Source organism: Perna viridis, chromosome 6 (genome assembly GCF_037379345.1).
Source record: "Perna viridis isolate PV_CMFRI_1.1 ecotype Kerala chromosome 6, ASM3737934v1, whole genome shotgun sequence".
In the NCBI taxonomy this organism is placed as follows: Eukaryota; Metazoa; Mollusca; class Bivalvia; order Mytilida; family Mytilidae; genus Perna; species Perna viridis.
This window is the reverse complement of record NC_142450.1, coordinates 11,705,856-11,722,494: the sequence shown is the minus strand read 5'-3', so window position 1 is coordinate 11,722,494 and position 16,639 is coordinate 11,705,856. Positions and strand designations below refer to the sequence as shown.

The window sequence follows — 16,639 nt, the reverse complement described above, 5'->3', positions numbered from 1 at the left end:
CTATGGGACCTACAGAAGTATTTGCATGCAATAAAAATACTTGGGATTAAGAAATGCATGAATCACCCATTATAAGCCTCTGCCTGGTTTTTACGCAGAGCTGTACTTAGAATAAGAGGAATATAAATATTTTCCATTTCAAAATAAGGTCTATTTAGACAAACAAGCAAAAAATAATGACTTTTTAAAAGGTTCATAAAGTATGATTTGTCATTGAATGTTTGTGAAAACCATTGCATTTATTAAAATGAAATTAATATCAAATGAAAGAAAAAATCTGTTGAATGGTAATGTCTATAGTTGCTCATTTGCTTTTGTTACTTTGTATGTATGATTTTAGTTACTCTATGTTCTTTGTTGTGTATGTCTGTTTTCCATGTCTGTCTTTGTCCCTGGATTACATTCTTTTAATAACCGCTATAACCTTGGGTCCCTTGATTGCTCTTTTATACGTGTGTTTTGAATAACAATAACATGACGACTAAATGAATGTACCTATGTATTGAGAAAGAAATATCAAAATTTTCATTTTCCTAAAATACATGTATACCCCAGTAAGCTGTTAATCATTATGTCTTTCTGTTTGTTTAACCATATGAATTTACTACCAATGATGATTGGGTTTTTTACGTCTTGACTATCCGTACGGATCTCGCACGACCGTCCCTTACGGGGATTCTGTTAGTAATGCCAGTTAGTAGTAGAAGGTAGCGGAGCCCAGCCTTCGGGATACCTGACCGAAGAACTCTGTCAGAGTATGTTCTACGAGCGGCTGGGCTGCTGTGTTGACACTCTGGCCTACTCCCTGACCCCACGTGGATCCGAGAGCGTTTCCCCACTCTAACTTTTTGGGAGTACGTCAACGTGTAGAGTGATTTACTACCAATTAAAAGAAACTTCTTTAAAATGATATAATTTTTATTACATTTTAATGAGTTTGAAATAATAATTAACAGTTAGAAGTAGACCAATTTCATTGATTTTCCCTCTCACAATTACTGATAAATAATAAGTAATTATTGGTTTTAACAGGTAAATTTTGACATTTTTGTATCATATTTCAGTGTTTTGAGAACACACCCTTTCTCAATATTTTCATCATAACTTTGTCATTATCAATCTATCGAATTTATAACTTGTATACCTAAAATCCTGAATAATTTTTCTTCCCCCAGTTTGCATAAGTCAAATATAAATCGTATGGGCTTTAGATTCAACCAGTATAAAGACCGGGAGCCACTTTTATTTTTACACATTATATAGACTTTGTTAGGAGTGGCCAGTCCCTGTAATATAAAGTCCCCGAATCAAGGAAACCAAGATTCTAGTGGAAATCAAAAGAATGTAAAAAAGACACCCATAACAAAAAACAAAAAAAACTCCAGATGCCTAGATATAAGAAGTCTAGCGCGATACAAATAGTCTGCGTAGTTACGGCAAGCTCTGGCATAACGTATGAATTGTGATATGAAAACTCCATATGAAGGTGCTGAAGGGATGCTGCCACAGATGTAAGGAAAGTAGACAATACGGAATGAAAAGTCATCGCGTTTGCCGTATAGTTTGGTCAACAGTTTTCCTTTATCATCGATCCCAAAGTGTAGTACAAGATACGAGGCTGACTTCACAGTGTATGTAGTAATCCTTTATCTCAAGTTTTTTTGGGTAGATGCAATGTATAAAATCCACGAAACTAGGATTGTTTTACAGTAATGCGTCATCTATATAGCGGAAACGGAGATCAAAAGATTTGGTTAAACGATGTTCATTCCTATGGATTAGATTAGCTATAAAGTCAGTCCGATAAGAGTGAAGGAATAGGTCAGCGAGTAGAGGAGTAAGATTTGTTTTCATGGGAAGGACGACCGTTAGTTGAAAAACACGTCCACCACACTGGACAAATATGCTGTCGAAAAAAAATCCAGAATTTTGAAAACATCTTCCTCGGTATGTTTGGAAAATGATATAGAATCGGTCTTTTTTTTTGTGCAAAGTATGAAGAATCTCTACCAAGTACTACATATCTGCTTGTACCGTCTTTTTTTTCTTTTGAGTAACAAAGATGTATAAAGGTTTTGAGTCGGGATTTTAACTGAGTATGGGGAATAGAAGTATTAGGAGTTGAAAATAGCAGGTTTTAATGCTATTGTATGCTGATTATTATCTTGAATTGAGGGTTTTCAGCCGACCTTTTGAAATTTTCAGGATTCGCATTGAATTAATACCACTAGGAGGGTAACAAGTGTCGTAGTAGGACTGGATACCATCTTTTACAGCTGTGAGTATAGAAGTTTTGAAAGCGGTTTGGTGGTACATTTTGCAGATCCAGCTACGTATCGTTGTTTGTATGGATGCTTGTGCAGTTTAGGAATCCAGTACGTAGACGGTAGATCCCAATCATCGTCATTGGTAGTGACCGAAAGAGGACAGTACAGATTTATGGTTCTCCACTATCTCTTCTTATTCTCTTATTACTGCTATTATTTTCTACGTCTATCTCTGATAATAAACATTGGATGTAATGTCTTTTGCAGACAAAAACAATGTTGTTTTGGGATTTGTCTGCTGGTACGACGACATGTTTGTCTCATATAGTAGACGATGTTTTTGCTACACCAGGGTCTTTGAAAACTGATGTAGCATGGACTTTCATTGACCGGCTTAAAACTCTCATACGTTTCAAAATTATGGACCTCACAGCCTTTACCCACCGACATTGAATCGATGTCTTCTTTTTCTCGTTTTATTAAATTTTCTTGCATAGTCTTGCAAATTAAGGTAGATCATACCTAATATTCTAAAATTAATTTATATAATTTGTGAAAAATCAAGATTACATGCAAGAGAAATGTTTCCCAATTTTAGGGGGCGTACGCCCGCCCTCGGATCCGCACCTGAGTCTACAAATTATATATTTCCTATATACATGTTCATACTATAACAGTGATAGAATTTCTATACACACGAAAAATCTCATCCAATATCTGTGTTTGTAGCGCTCCTTTCTAGATAAAAGAATTTAAAAAAATTGAAAAGGAGGCGGTTCAAGAAAACAGGTAAATGGTTAAGGCTAAAATGCCCATTCTTTTTTTTGCTAAAACTTTAAACTAAATTTACAAAAAAGGGACGTTTAAGTGTTAAATGAAATAAATCATTTGGTCATTTAGTCGTATCATGCATGCGTCTTTCTGCATGCTTATAGTTGAAGTGGAATTAATAATTAATCATTCATTCTTGTCATTCACTGTGGACATATAATAGGAAAACTACATTTATGAGGGTTTACTGGAGAACAGTGATGATATTTGCGAATAATCTCGATCCTGGCCTTTTCTTTACAGAACAAGACACGGTCAATTTGACAAATCATGAAATGTTTTAAGGACGCTACATCCACATGGCCTTGCTCCCGCTATCAAATATGCAGTTCATTTATTAGCCGTGTTGCATATTCGATGTAGTGGGAGCAAGCCCTGTGATACATCCTGTGTATAGTGAATCCTCTTCTGTGTGTTTTCTTTTCTCTCAGTCAGCTGCTATTTGTTTCATTTTCCTATCGTTGGTTTTGAATCAAGATCCTTAACCAATACTGAAAGCTTAATGAGATGGCATCGGTCTGAAATATTTTATTTGATAAAATGTCCGGCTTTACATCAGTTGCAATATTACTATGATCTTGAAAAATCTAGTACATTATATATTAAAGTTATGGATCTAGTGATGCCTTCAATCTTGCCAATGCCGATAACCTAGCATCCCGCCATTTTCTTCGCTCATCGATTTTATCTAAAGGAATTCGTTGCCCCATTTCATCCTGTAACTTTTTCAGTGTTGGGCCTTCAAGAGGCTCTGGTCCAGCAAATGATTGACACACTCTGTAGATATCTTCTCCGTACTTTCTACCCCAGTCCAGCATACCTGAAATGTTTTCCAAATTATATATAATGCTGAAATACAATGAGTGGAGATCGATCTTGCTTAAGCAATATTGTTAAATGCCAATAATATGGGAATCAAATTGCGTGCTGCTTGTTTTCTGTTTAGCATAATTAAGCTCGTCGACTCTTTCTGAATCAAAACCAAAAAAAAAAAAGAAATTTTCTATACTTCTGTTCAAATATTGCTAATAAAGAACTTTTCAATATGAAACCAATGTTCTCCAAATACTGTTACCTGCCTTGCACTGCGCATATGGCTTCATGAACAGTGCCACTGTTGATGGTTTCATGCTTTAGATTAAGGTTAATGTTTCCATTTTTGGGGCCATTATATTTTGTGGGAAAAATCCGCACCGCCCCATTTTACACAAACTTAACAATTTTGATTTAAGTATTTTACTATAAGAAAGGATTGACTACAAGAAACTTAAAACTGATATTATTTTTTTTTTCAATAACTATAGATGAGATCAGTTCTAACCTGTCACAAAATTGTCCTAGAATTGTCAGAAGAACAGTTCTATGACAAATTTGGAACAGTTCTCGGACAGTTCTAGAGCCAGCTCTTCTGACAGTTCTAGCAGAGCCGGCTCTACTAGTAGAACTGTTCCCGTAGAGCCGGCATTGCTAGTAGGACTGTTCTCGTAGAGCCGGCTCTGCTAGAACTGTCAAAAGAACTAGCTCTTGCAGCAGAACTGCATGTTCTCGTAAAGCCGTTTCAGAAGAGCAGGCTCTGGAACTGTTCTATGACACTTTAAGAAATGTCCTAGAGCCGGGTCTTCTGACAGAGGTTAGAACTGATCTCAACTGTAGTACAGTGAAACCTGTCTAAACTGAAGCCAACACAAACCAGTAACCTGTCTAAACCAAACATCTTTTAAAGTCCATTCATATCAATTTCATTCCATTTGAACCTGTGTACGCCTAAAAGGTGTGTTCACGTTTCTCGAACATTTGATAATAAGACTAAAACACATAGCCTGAAGAAGAAAACATGGAACTAAGGCGATCTATGCATAAACAATGGCCGAACAAACTTCTCACTCCGAACGGGGTCGATTAAGACAGGTGTCACTGTGTTTATCAATATTGGCATATATTATATAAGAACGTAAATAATTGTTTAACTGACAAATTTCTGCATGTATAGCACGTTGTTAAGAAATGTCTTTGTTACTTCGATAGTCAAATATTTCACCCAAAAATATCTTACCATTAGGTCCACCATTAAGAAAAGCTGTTTCAAATGGACCGATAAAGGCATATCTTCTTCCTAGCCCATGAGACATAGCTAAATCAATGTCTTCAGCACTAGCCACATCTTCCTGTTGATGAAATAATGGAATTGCAGTAAGCAATGTTTCAAACTAGAGCAGCTAAAAGCAGACACAGAGAAGGACACGCTCGTGTTCACATTTTTCCGTACTCCTACAACGTAAGAGGTTCGAATTCCGATCCTCCATACCCCAACTCAGAAATAGCTCGCCAGACAACCTCTAGCACTGCTAGAGTAATTTCTCCTGCATGGGAATTTAACATAAGATGCAATTTAAAACATCTTCATTCGTGTAAATCATTTATATGATACCGTTCTATGCACGAAGTTCCAGCAAAATCACACACAGACTGCATGCATACGGACGGACAGACGGACAGTATACGTATACGACCAATATACACACACATTTTGTTTGCAAGTGGGATAAGTAGGCATCGAGAAAACGAACACGATACATATATTTCCATTTAATAACTATATAACCATATTAGCTAACGTTTGCGCTCGATGTGAAAACGGCATCAATACACCTCTCTGTACGGAAAAATTGCTTGTGCTCAGTACGGGGCGCCGAATGGGACTTGATCCTTTTGTAATCAAAATCAATTTTGTGTCACAAAAATCAATTTTGTGACATAAAATTGAAAATTTGTAGTATGTTATAAATTTTGTTAATTATAATTAATTTTTGTTAAACAAAATTCACTTTTGTCTGTACGGCGCCCCGTACTCAGGGGGTTTACACTTACATAAATATATGTAGTTTTCATGCATAACAAACATATTATACACGTACACATAAATATGGATGTCATATTAAAACAAAATCAAAAGTGACCTGGGAAGTTTGTCATATTTTACCAATTCATGTTTTCGTTTACTGAGGAGTAAGGTAAACATAATAAACTTGTCCCTTACCCGAATCAAGCTGAAACATTCCCTGAGTAAGGCGTACTGGATTCTATTCAAAACATAGCCAATAATCTCTTTCTTAACGGTTACTGGTGCTTGACCTATTTTCTTCATTAAGGCTGTCGTCTGCGGCAAGAGGTCTACGTCAGCCCAAGGAGACGGACCTAGTTCTACCAAGGGTGCATAAAATGGCGGATTCGTCTGAAATTGAAAACAAAACACTCGCTTTTGAACGGTTAAGTCTGAGACATAAAAGTACAAGTGCTAAATGAAAATAAAATTTAAAGATTAAATACGGACGGATATTGCATTTTATGAGAAAATAATAACGACTGAATCGAAATTTCAAGTATGTTATAATCAAGAAGGAAGATATTCGTTGGCACACAACCTGAGCACGACTTAATTGTTTCGCACAAATAGTTTTCTCGGGTAGAAGCATTGCTCTGCTAGATTTGCAGTTTGCTGTTACATAAGACTCACAACTACAATGGACTGATTTTGGGATGACTTGATCATGCAAGCTAGAACTTACAGGATGAGCTACTATGAACCTATTCCTGTGAGTAAGGTGATCACATATGTCAGAAGGAACGATAGTGCTAGTAGATGATGCTAGTATGGCATTGCTATCCATCACCTCGTCTATTTTCTTGTGGACCGACCTCTTCAGATCCAAAAGTTCTGGTACACATTCCTTTGAGAAAAAAAAATAATAAATGGAGTAAATGCAACATTATAGTAATTAAAAAAAAAAAAACAAAAACTTTAACAAAAAAACTAACTATAACAATAAGGAGTAAGGATGCAAAATAAATAATCGTTACGTAAAAACACACTTTCGGCAACTTAAACTTAGAATACATGTATAAGTAATAAGAGTCTAACTTCAAACTTACGAGCTAGATTTATATTCAACCTAAGTTTCTCCCTTAATCAATACGACATTAGTATGGGCCTTTCAATAAATGAATATTTCGACTTGTAGTGCTGTGATCTCCGATAAAAAAAATAACAGACTACCATTCTCCAGTAATGCTAGGTGTTGTTGAGCAAGCTATTTCTGACTTGATCCCAACATAACGTTAATTGGAGCATGGAAGAACTGAGTAAGACGCTGGAGTACTGAATAACGGACACTAAGCTTAACTCTATGAGGTAACAAGTTTTATACATGCAGTCCAGTCACACGTTAAACAGAATCGTGCGTTCCTTTTATATTTACCGATGCCTATACCTACATGAGGTTATCAGACATAAACACTTAACAAAGTTGTACTTGTATATATACAGCTCCCGTTACGCAATAGACAAAATCGTTCGTTCCTTCAATGGCTCCAAATTGTTGTTCTACGGAAAGGTTGCCTCTCAAAAGACCAATCTCTTCAAGGTGGAGCAGCTGTTTGTGGATGTTACAGATAGCACCTTCGACTTGTTTTGGGTCTATATCATATAGTCGTACTTTGAAACCAGCCGCAGCGAAAAGCATAGCCCAACTACGCCCAATTAAACCACTGCAATGGAATGTTTTAACAGGTTGATGCGTGCCACATAGACTTTCTAATCTTTTTTCCTTTATTGGTCGCTCTCAGGAATCTACTTGATTTTTTTTACTTAACAAAAGTTGTAGCAAGCTTTAGGAAAGGAGGTAATATAACATTTAACTATCGAAATACAGTGGGAGAAGACAGCTTTTTGAATGAACTTTTGTTATAACCCCGCTTTCAAAGCGGGGGCATATATAGGAAATTCCGTCTTTCCGTCCGTATGCCACAGAATATTTATTGGATACTGAATATATGTACATCTTCCACATTTACTGATTCTGATTTTGATTTAAATAGGTTTTTTTTTTTTTTTTTTTTTTTTTGGGGGGGGGGTGTCAATATAAAAGTAAGATGGACCTTGCTTTTTATGAATGTAGTGTACCCATCTCTTTTTTATTACTGATTCCCACTGTCCATCTCCCATTTGATCAAAATCAATGATAGGTACATTTTTATAAAATTTATAAAATAGAAAAGCGGGTAGGAGATCAATTTAGTGTACATTACTCCCTGTTTACTATTAGACAAAAAAAGGGATAATGTCATAAGAAAAAGAAATAAAATAAACAAGGGTATGCTAAATCACGCAAATTTTGGGGCATTCTTCCTTTTCCTAATCTTCCATTCCCTAAACATTAGCAGAAACATTTCCTCCCTCAAAAATTCCAGACCACTGCTAACACCCGTATTCGTGATAATGAATCGTGACTTTAGAGGATGGATTAATTAATCATTGCATGAAATGGCACCATGAACCGGTAAAGAGTCAAGAATGTGCAAAAATGCAGTGCAAATATGTGACTTTATTTTAAGGACTTTAACTTCTTTCAACTTTCTGTGGATATACCAATGTGTTCGCGATCGTTTTATTACTTTGTGACGGGTATGTAGAGTTTGGCAAACATTAAAAAGCATTTTATTATACCGTTTTAGCTTTTTAAATGTTGATCAGCATAATGGGGTCCAGGATTTTAATATAGGGAGCATGATACGAAGTTGTTCCCAAAAGAAAAGATTTTTGGTACAGTAAACGAAAATCATTAGATGCATGTTTTCAACTGGATGAGGAAGTATACATACTGGACTCATACCCTGTGAAAGATTTTAAATTGGCAAGTACAGTAAGGTCAAATTAAAATTAACACTGATAGTAATATTTCCCCTACCTTCCTATAACAGCAACTCTCTCCATGACTTATCTACGTGAACAAAATCTACAATATAAGCGTAAAATGTATGGTCACACACCATACACATACATGTACTATACAATAAACATCAGTTTGAAACCGACTACAAAAGGAGGTCAAATATTTTATAAAATATATCAATATTTAATATTTACAACTTCAAAACTGGTCTCAACTTAAAGTTCAAATAAAAATAAAACGAACAAACACAATATTTCAGTCGAAACACAAGTTGTAGCAAACTATTCAATGCCTATCCTGCTATCTACTCACCCTTGCCTTGTGTTAATCCACAAAATATAAAGTTCTCAGCTCCGGGGCAGAATACGACTTCCTGTTAACTAGAATCCCAGTTTCTTGTCACAGTCACCAGTCACCAAGTCACTAGATTAGGACATTAAGTGTAAATTTCCTTATCAGTGACTTATATTTCAGCAAAATGGATACTAATAAGGTCGCCATTGTTGGATGGTAAGTTATGTTTAACAGTGCTGTTCGATCTGATCGGAATATTGAGATTTGTGTTATTTATTTTCAACATGCTGATTCACAGTGAAACCTGTTTCAACCGACTCCCTTTGAGAGTGAGTAGTAGTAGTTTGTTCGGTTTAGGCAGTACTGAATTGAAATTAATATTAATGGACTTTAGGAGATATCTGGTTTACAGACAGGTTACTGATTTATTCAGAGTTCAGGTTTGTGAGGTTTCATTGTACATGTTTCTGTGAGTTTTAAAAGTAAGAACACATATCGTATCAAATATATTACAAGCGGAGTAGTTTTCGAGGGGATGTGTGTGATAAGCTATTTTTCCCAAATTAAAAAGATATTATACAGATAAAGGGGATTTCATACATAGGAACCGGCCCATCCTGAATCTGATTCCGATCCCAATACATGCATCAATCATTTTCATGTTTATTATAGTCAAAATGATGAACGTACACGAAATGTATATATGCAAAATGTATTCGGGCTGTATAATTTATAATGGGTGCAAAACCTTTGTACCATTGTTATTAAGCTCTATAAATAAAGGGTTATGTTGGTAAGCCGTCTCTTGCCATTGAGTAGGGCACGGAGGCTCATATTATTACCGCCCCGTGCAGGTCCGGGTGTTAAAAGAATAGGCCTGCAGCAGCGCTAAGCTTGTCGTAAAAAGCGACTATATAGTGCTCAGAACCCTAGCCGGGGGCTAGGGCGCACTGCCCACAGAGCAACTGGGATGTGTGCCCCAGGTGGTGGAATGGGGGTACCCCTGGCCTGTTACATGCTGGGGTTGTTAGGCTATAATACGGAAAACCTGACCGCAAACCATAGTGGTGCACCGTGTTGGGAAAGATGCCACGTTCCTCGCACGTTAAAGAACCCTACTGTGGTATTCTCCCGGAGTAGGAACTATAGGGCTCCGCCACAGGAGGCTAAATTGCCCGACCCTACCCACCTCTCCCTATTTCCAGTGGCAATCAAAATTTGTCGACCCCATTGCCCTTGTGTCCCATCCCTTTTTCATTTCATCATCATTTCATGTTCATTTTATCATCAATTTCATGTCCATCGTCTGAATATAGCTGAAATATTGCTGCTCGGACGTTAAACCCTAACAAACAAACAAACAAACATATTATTACCTCTGTGGTCCGTCGTGTATGACTATTCGGTCGAGTAAGACATACTTTAGAAGAACCTTTAATAATTCGGAGAAGTATGCATGCATTCGGCATTTTTTCTGAAGTCTAGCTTTTCCCATTTTAAACCTGTATTTTATAATCGTGCACGTACATTCATCCCAAATGATGTTTAGCATTGGTATTGACGATTCCGTTTATAATTATTTTTCTTCGACAGTGGTATGATTGGTCGGAGCTGGTCAATGATTTTTGCCGGCAACGGTTTCAAAGTGACAATTTACGACAGCGATGCGAAGCAGCTAGAAAGAGGACTGGTCGATATTAGGTCTCAACTTCAGAAACTGGAGGGCAAAGGTCAACTCAGGGGAAACCTTTCTGCCGAGGAACACATGCAACTGATCAGCACTGAAGTCGATTTACATGCCTGTATTCACAGTGCTTTTTATATACAGGTAAAAGTAGTGCAGCATGGTTAAGCAATTTCAGATTATTCAAGAACAACCACATGAATTACGAAATATTTTAGATTTGGAAGCATAATTATGAAGTGATAAACGATAAAATTGAATCCACTAATTGTGCCAGAAACAAACAAGATATAACTAGACTAAATAATGCGGAACGTGGTAGCTATATAGGCTAAAAACCACTAATTCCACTTCCCATAGGCTTCTATGCTAATTTCACAATATTCAATGGCTTCTCTGGACTTTACCTTAACTTTAACCTGCAGAGGACTATATATCAGCATGATTCTACATATGTCAGCTCACAATCCTCAGAATGACATGTGGGGTTAGCAGACTTGCAGTGCAGTACTGGTCACCGGAAGTGAAGGGTCTATAAATAGCATGGGAAATCCCAGTGTTTTCACAAGATAGGGGTATATTTAAAAATCATTATGGAGATTAGGCTTCACATCACAAGAAGCAAAATGCACCTATAAAATGTACAGAAATGTTTTTCCTTTCAGAAACTGTTTAAATTTTTTAAATAAGATGAGAACTTTTTTCACAGCACTACGAGGAACAGGGGTAATTTCTGCGTAGGACTATTTTTGCCTACGTTCCAAATGCTCATTGGTTGAATTGGTGGTCTGTAACCTATATACTTACACATATGTACGTAAAAACCATAGGGATTGGCGAGTTTTCAAAATATATGTAGCCAAACTGCATGATGTCAATATCATAGGTATTTGTTTTGAAATCCTGCACTTTTCAAATGTTGAAAAAACGCACCTTCCGTGTGTTGAAAATCCGTTTTATGCGTGTTGTTTTCGTATTTTACAAAAAGCTGGGTGACAGTTTTATGTTTCACAATTTTACAAGTTAGATATTACCATAATTGCTATAATGATCTTTCCACGAATCCTGCTACAATTCAGAACTATCGATATCTTCTATTAGAACAACAGAAACATAAACATGTAAAATGTTTAATCCAGGAATGTGTGAATGAAGATGTAGACCTAAAACGCGAAGTCCACAATAAGATAGACTCAATGATGGACCACAAGGCTATACTAGCCAGTTCTACCAGCTGTATACTCCCAGCCAGGATTGCCGACCACCTTAATCATAGGAATAGGTTCTTAGTTGCTCATCCTGTAAGTACAACTGTACTTAATTCTTAGGCTACTCAAAAAAGCTTGTTGCATTTTTTTTTTTACAAAAGCTGAATGGTTCAAGTGAGAAATACTTTCTATTGCCATTGCTGGTGGACCGTAAGTCCTCGATGGTATTCATCAAGTTAGTAGTCAGACTTGTCAGATTATTTACCGAAATTTGCAGTAAAACAAAAAAACAACTTATTTCGTATTTTTTTGGTACTTATTCTATATATATATTAGAAGTTCCTAAGTATTTGGTTCTCATGCTACTGATGGTTTCTTCTTGAAACACGTGTTCAGAATACAGAAATTGCAATATTTTATTGTATTCATTCCTTAAAAACATAATTAAACGACTAAATATTCAGATATGCAGTCTCCAAATGTTTGTTATTTTTAAGGACTTTTCAATTGTATCAGGAATTCTATTTAAAATCAATGTTTACGGCAAATTTCAGACAAATCCCCCTTATTACGTGCCATTAGTAGAATTACTGCCATCACAATGGGCAGATAGTGATGTTCTGGTCACTACCAAAGATTTGATGAAGAAGATAGGGCAGGCACCAATCACCGTGAAGAAACAAAAGGATGGTCTAGTTCTAAATAGACTACAGAATGCTATATTTAAAGAGTGCTTTGATTTATTTAGAGTGAGTATATACAGTGAAACCTGTTTGAGGTAAACCCTTGTTGGAGTGTAGAATTGGTTTGATTTAGACAAGTGGTCGGTTCACCCAAGTTCAAAATACATTTTAAATAATCATAGGGACTTCAGAAAGTGCCTAGTTAAGACAAAGTTTATGATTTATTCAGGTTTTGGTTTGGACAGATTTGTGATAAATTCAGGTTTTGGTTTAGACAGGTTTGTAATTTATTCAGGTTTTGGTTTACTAGACAAAGTTTGTTATTTATTCAAGTTTTGGTTTGGACAGGTATGTGATTTATTCAGGTTTTGGTGTAAACAGGTATGTGATTTATTCAAGTTTTGGTTTAGACAGGTTTGTGATTTATTCAGGTTTTGGTTTAGACAGGTTTGTGATTTATTCAGGTTTTGGTTTACTAGACAAAGTTTGTGATTTATTCTGGTTTTGGATTATGCAGGTTTGTGATTTATTCAGGTTTTGGTTTGGACAGGTTTGTGATTTATTCAGGTTTTGGTTTAGACAGGTTTGTGATTTATTCAGGTTTTGGTTTCGACAAGTTTGTGATTTATTCAGGTTTTGGTTTAAACAGGTTTCTGATTTATTCAGGTTTTGATTTACACAGGTCTGTGATTTATTCAGGTTTTGGTTTAGACAGGTTTGTGATTATTCAGGTTTTGTTTAGAAGGTTTCAATGAACCTTGACCATTTTAGCAAGTGTGTGCTTTAAAACTTTAATGAAGAGTTTGTCCTGAAATTGTTTGCACATAGTGAATTTTGTTTTTTAATAAACATACATGTTTACATATGTGAGTTCCCTTTTAACTTAGAAGTCCAATAGCTCATAAAAAGTGGCTCAGAAAGCAAATAAAAAACAAAAGGGGCAACAATAACATGGGCTATTAAGACTATTCCTAAAATCAGGACTATGTTGTACTAAATGATCCCCCTTTTTTAAAACTTTTTTTCAGAGAGGAGTTATGACTGCTACAGATATAGATCTATTGATGACTGAAGGACTTGGGAGAAGATATGCCTTTTTAGGAGTTCTAGAAACTGCTTATCTTAATGCAGAAGGTTTGTTAAAACTTACATTTTGAACTGTATACTGGTATTTTATTGTGTGAAAACTAGTTCATTCAAAACATATATTCACCATAAATAAAAAAGACCATTTTTGTGGAGGGGGGGGGGTAGCCCCCTTTGGCCCCTTATAATTTGAAAACTGTAAAAGTTTCTGAAATCTGATTGAAAAACTCAGGCAAGGACTTCCATGAGGAATTGAATAAAAAAAAACCCCTCAAAATCAGACCAGAAATGAACAAACCATGGTCAAGAAATCAGAAAAATAATACTTGTTTCTGGACCCAGTGTGGCCCCTTATTCTTACTTGGCTAAAGTCACAACCCCAAAAATCAATCCCAGTCTTCCTTTTGTGGTATGGCACCTTGTATATTTTTTGTGGTCATATATAAACTGATGCCCCTTTAACATATATTACTTACTATTTTTAGGATGGTATGTATATGCAGAAAGATACAAGGATGTCATCAATGAAGTACAAAAATCCTTCCTACCTCCAGAACCTTTTAATGATGTGCAAACACTACAGAAAATCCAGGATGAAATGGTGAAAAATACACCACTGGACCAACTTCAGGATAGATATAATTGGAGGGATGAAAAGTTATCTGCCCTTGCCAAACTTATAAATGATATGGATGCTACTGATAAATAGAACTATATATTGCAGATGTTTTTTTTTATTGTAAATTCTTTACCGAGCCATATCTTAAATAATAGGAAATTAGGCTGTCCTTGAATGGACATTTTTTCACCCCCGTGGGGTTGTTGTCTCTTGACATATCCACCATATCCATTCTCCTTATATTGATTTTTTTTCTACATGTGCATATGTACCAATTTTTTTTATAACCCAATAATATGCACTCATAGAAGATTAAAATATGTCCTAAATGATGACCAAGCCTATGAGCTCACTTCAGGCAGAAATCTTGCAATAAGGGTTTAATAACACATATACATCTGCTTTTCTTTATTGTAGAGCTGATCAACTAACATTAAATTATCATCAGTACCAGCTGTTTCCAGTTTAGTTCAAATACATGTATCAATAAAAGGACAATACAAATGATAATATCAGTATTTTTTGTCTCTATCACAGTTTTTGTAGTTATCAATTATCAATTTGCAAACTACAAGTACATGTAAGAGTGCTATTGAAGCACTGTATCATATTGCATAAAAAACTCCACTCAAGTAAACATATACCGGTATACAGTTAAACCTCGGTAGCTCAAACTCCAGAGGCTGTTCAAATATGTTTCAGTTATCTGGAGTTCGAGGAAATTGAAGTTCCAAGATTTGACTTCATTGTTACAATTTTTTTATTATTCCTTTGAAATTTTTCATTTGCTTCCCAATTTTGTTAATTTGCAGACATTAAAAAGCTGTCTTTGCTTAAAAAAAAAAGCTTACGAATCTCAAGTTTGTTGATCAATAATTTGTTTTCGTAACATTTTCTTTGATGCTTTCATCATGCCAACTTTGGAATATTTGGAAAGTACTGGTCAGAATCTTGTTAAATCAGAACAACCTAATTAATGATTACATAGATCATAAAATTTTGCAGTATTCCAAATTTAAAAATGTGTAAAACACCAAGGTTTCATTCCTTGCATTGCACATGATAGAACCTCTCGGTGATGGATTTGACTTCCTCTTTCGATAGTTTTGGTTTAGTACTTCTTGTATACAACTAATATTTTGATTATGATCTTCCTACATATTTGATTTTAATGCTCCTGATGAGAGGTTACTCCTTGAAACATGTGTACAGCATATCAAAATTTACAATACATAAAACTGCTATTTTTTGGTATTTTTCAGCTGTAATTACCTAAAATGACACCGATTAATGATAGGGCTCCAGTTTTGCACAACTTTGATTACCAAAGCTGACAAAATGGTTGACAAGTTTGAGTTAGTGAGGGTAATTATCTAAGATTTATTACCGTTCAAACCGACTAGTGAGTTCGAGTGTTTGAAAAACTGAAGTTCGAAAAATACATTGATTATGTAGGACAAAAGTTTGGTACTTTTATTGTGTAGGAGAAATCCTGGGTGTTCGAATCATCTGAGTTCGAGAGAGTGAAGTTTGACTGTATCCGTTTTTATGGGTGTGAGTCTTATAATTTGAAAATAACACCAAAAAAAAACAATGACAAATGAAAAGAATAGTACTTTCATTATATCACACGTTCCAATATTAAAATGTCCCTTACATTCCAAAATAAGATTGCTGACAGACAGACAGTGGTATAATTTAGCCCATCAAAAAGGCAGGTGTATAATAAAACCTTAGTACAAGCACACTTAAGAAATCAAGATCACATTAATTTCATATGAACTGTACACAACTTTAACATCAATTAAGACGTCTTTTTTTTTTCTTGGAATGAAATAAAAATTATAACATGAATCAAGCTATTTGATAAAAGATTAATTGTGGGGAACTTCCCATAAACCTTGAATATCAAGTGAAAATCTAGTGATCCCTGTGAAAGCCAATTAAGCCATGGAACAAGCAAGAATAATTTCTACCAATGTAGAATTATTTATGCCTTCCACCAACAGCAGCTTCTATATAGTGTATAAATAGATAAAAAATATATACAAGAGTATACCTATACAAAATTTAATATCATTGAGATTTTTAAAAGTTGCTGACGGTCAAACACCAAATATCATTCTCAAATCTTGTAAAGTCAACTTGGAATTGGTGGCCTTTGACCTGAAATAGCAAAGAGTAGCAAACATTAGCAGAGCAATACTAAAGCAGGGTCAATCATATACTCATTCATGA

At 35.5% G+C, this 16,639-nt stretch overlaps 3 protein-coding genes across 4 annotated transcripts in view; 1 reads left to right on the top strand and 2 right to left on the bottom strand.

Moving 5' to 3' along the window:
• Positions 1-3,611: 3,611 nt before the first annotated feature.
• Positions 3,612-9,279, bottom strand: LOC148613663 (lambda-crystallin-like). Its single transcript, XM_088587132.1, has 7 exons — positions 9,140-9,279; positions 8,843-8,890; positions 7,409-7,643; positions 6,665-6,826; positions 6,136-6,330; positions 5,152-5,263; positions 3,612-3,918 (listed from the first exon to the last, which is right to left on the bottom strand). Exons 2-7 carry the CDS (start codon positions 8,866-8,868, stop codon positions 3,707-3,709), a joined length of 942 nt encoding a protein of 313 aa, XP_088443258.1. The 5' UTR covers positions 8,869-8,890; positions 9,140-9,279; the 3' UTR covers positions 3,612-3,706.
• Positions 9,202-14,911, top strand: LOC148613662 (lambda-crystallin-like). Its single transcript, XM_088587131.1, has 6 exons — positions 9,202-9,337; positions 10,715-10,949; positions 11,945-12,106; positions 12,568-12,762; positions 13,725-13,830; positions 14,268-14,911. Exons 1-6 carry the CDS (start codon positions 9,306-9,308, stop codon positions 14,489-14,491), a joined length of 954 nt encoding a protein of 317 aa, XP_088443257.1. The 5' UTR covers positions 9,202-9,305; the 3' UTR covers positions 14,492-14,911.
• The window catches only part of LOC148613661 (transcription termination factor 2-like), a 30,157-nt gene continuing 28,312 nt past the window's right edge, over positions 14,795-16,639 (bottom strand). For both annotated transcript variants that reach the window (XM_088587130.1, XM_088587129.1), the window contains one exon: positions 14,795-16,567. In XM_088587130.1, the coding sequence (XP_088443256.1) occupies positions 16,507-16,567 (61 nt within the window). In that variant the 3' untranslated portion in view covers positions 14,795-16,506. The remainder of the gene's footprint in view (positions 16,568-16,639) is intronic.

Coding starts and splice junctions, on each gene's coding strand:
- LOC148613663 (XM_088587132.1), bottom strand. CDS start 8,868: ATGGAGAGAGTTGCTGTTATAGGAAG. Junction 5,264..6,135: donor AATGTTTCAGCTTGATTCGG/GTAAGGGACAAG, acceptor TTTCATCAACAG/GAAGATGTGGCTAGTGCTGA. Junction 3,919..5,151: donor TCTTAATGGTGGACCTAATG/GTAAGATATTTT, acceptor AAAACATTTCAG/GTATGCTGGACTGGGGTAGA.
- LOC148613662 (XM_088587131.1), top strand. CDS start 9,306: ATGGATACTAATAAGGTCGCCATTGTTGGATG. Junction 12,107..12,567: donor GGTTCTTAGTTGCTCATCCT/GTAAGTACAACT, acceptor GGCAAATTTCAG/ACAAATCCCCCTTATTACGT. Junction 13,831..14,267: donor TGCTTATCTTAATGCAGAAG/GTTTGTTAAAAC, acceptor TACTATTTTTAG/GATGGTATGTATATGCAGAA.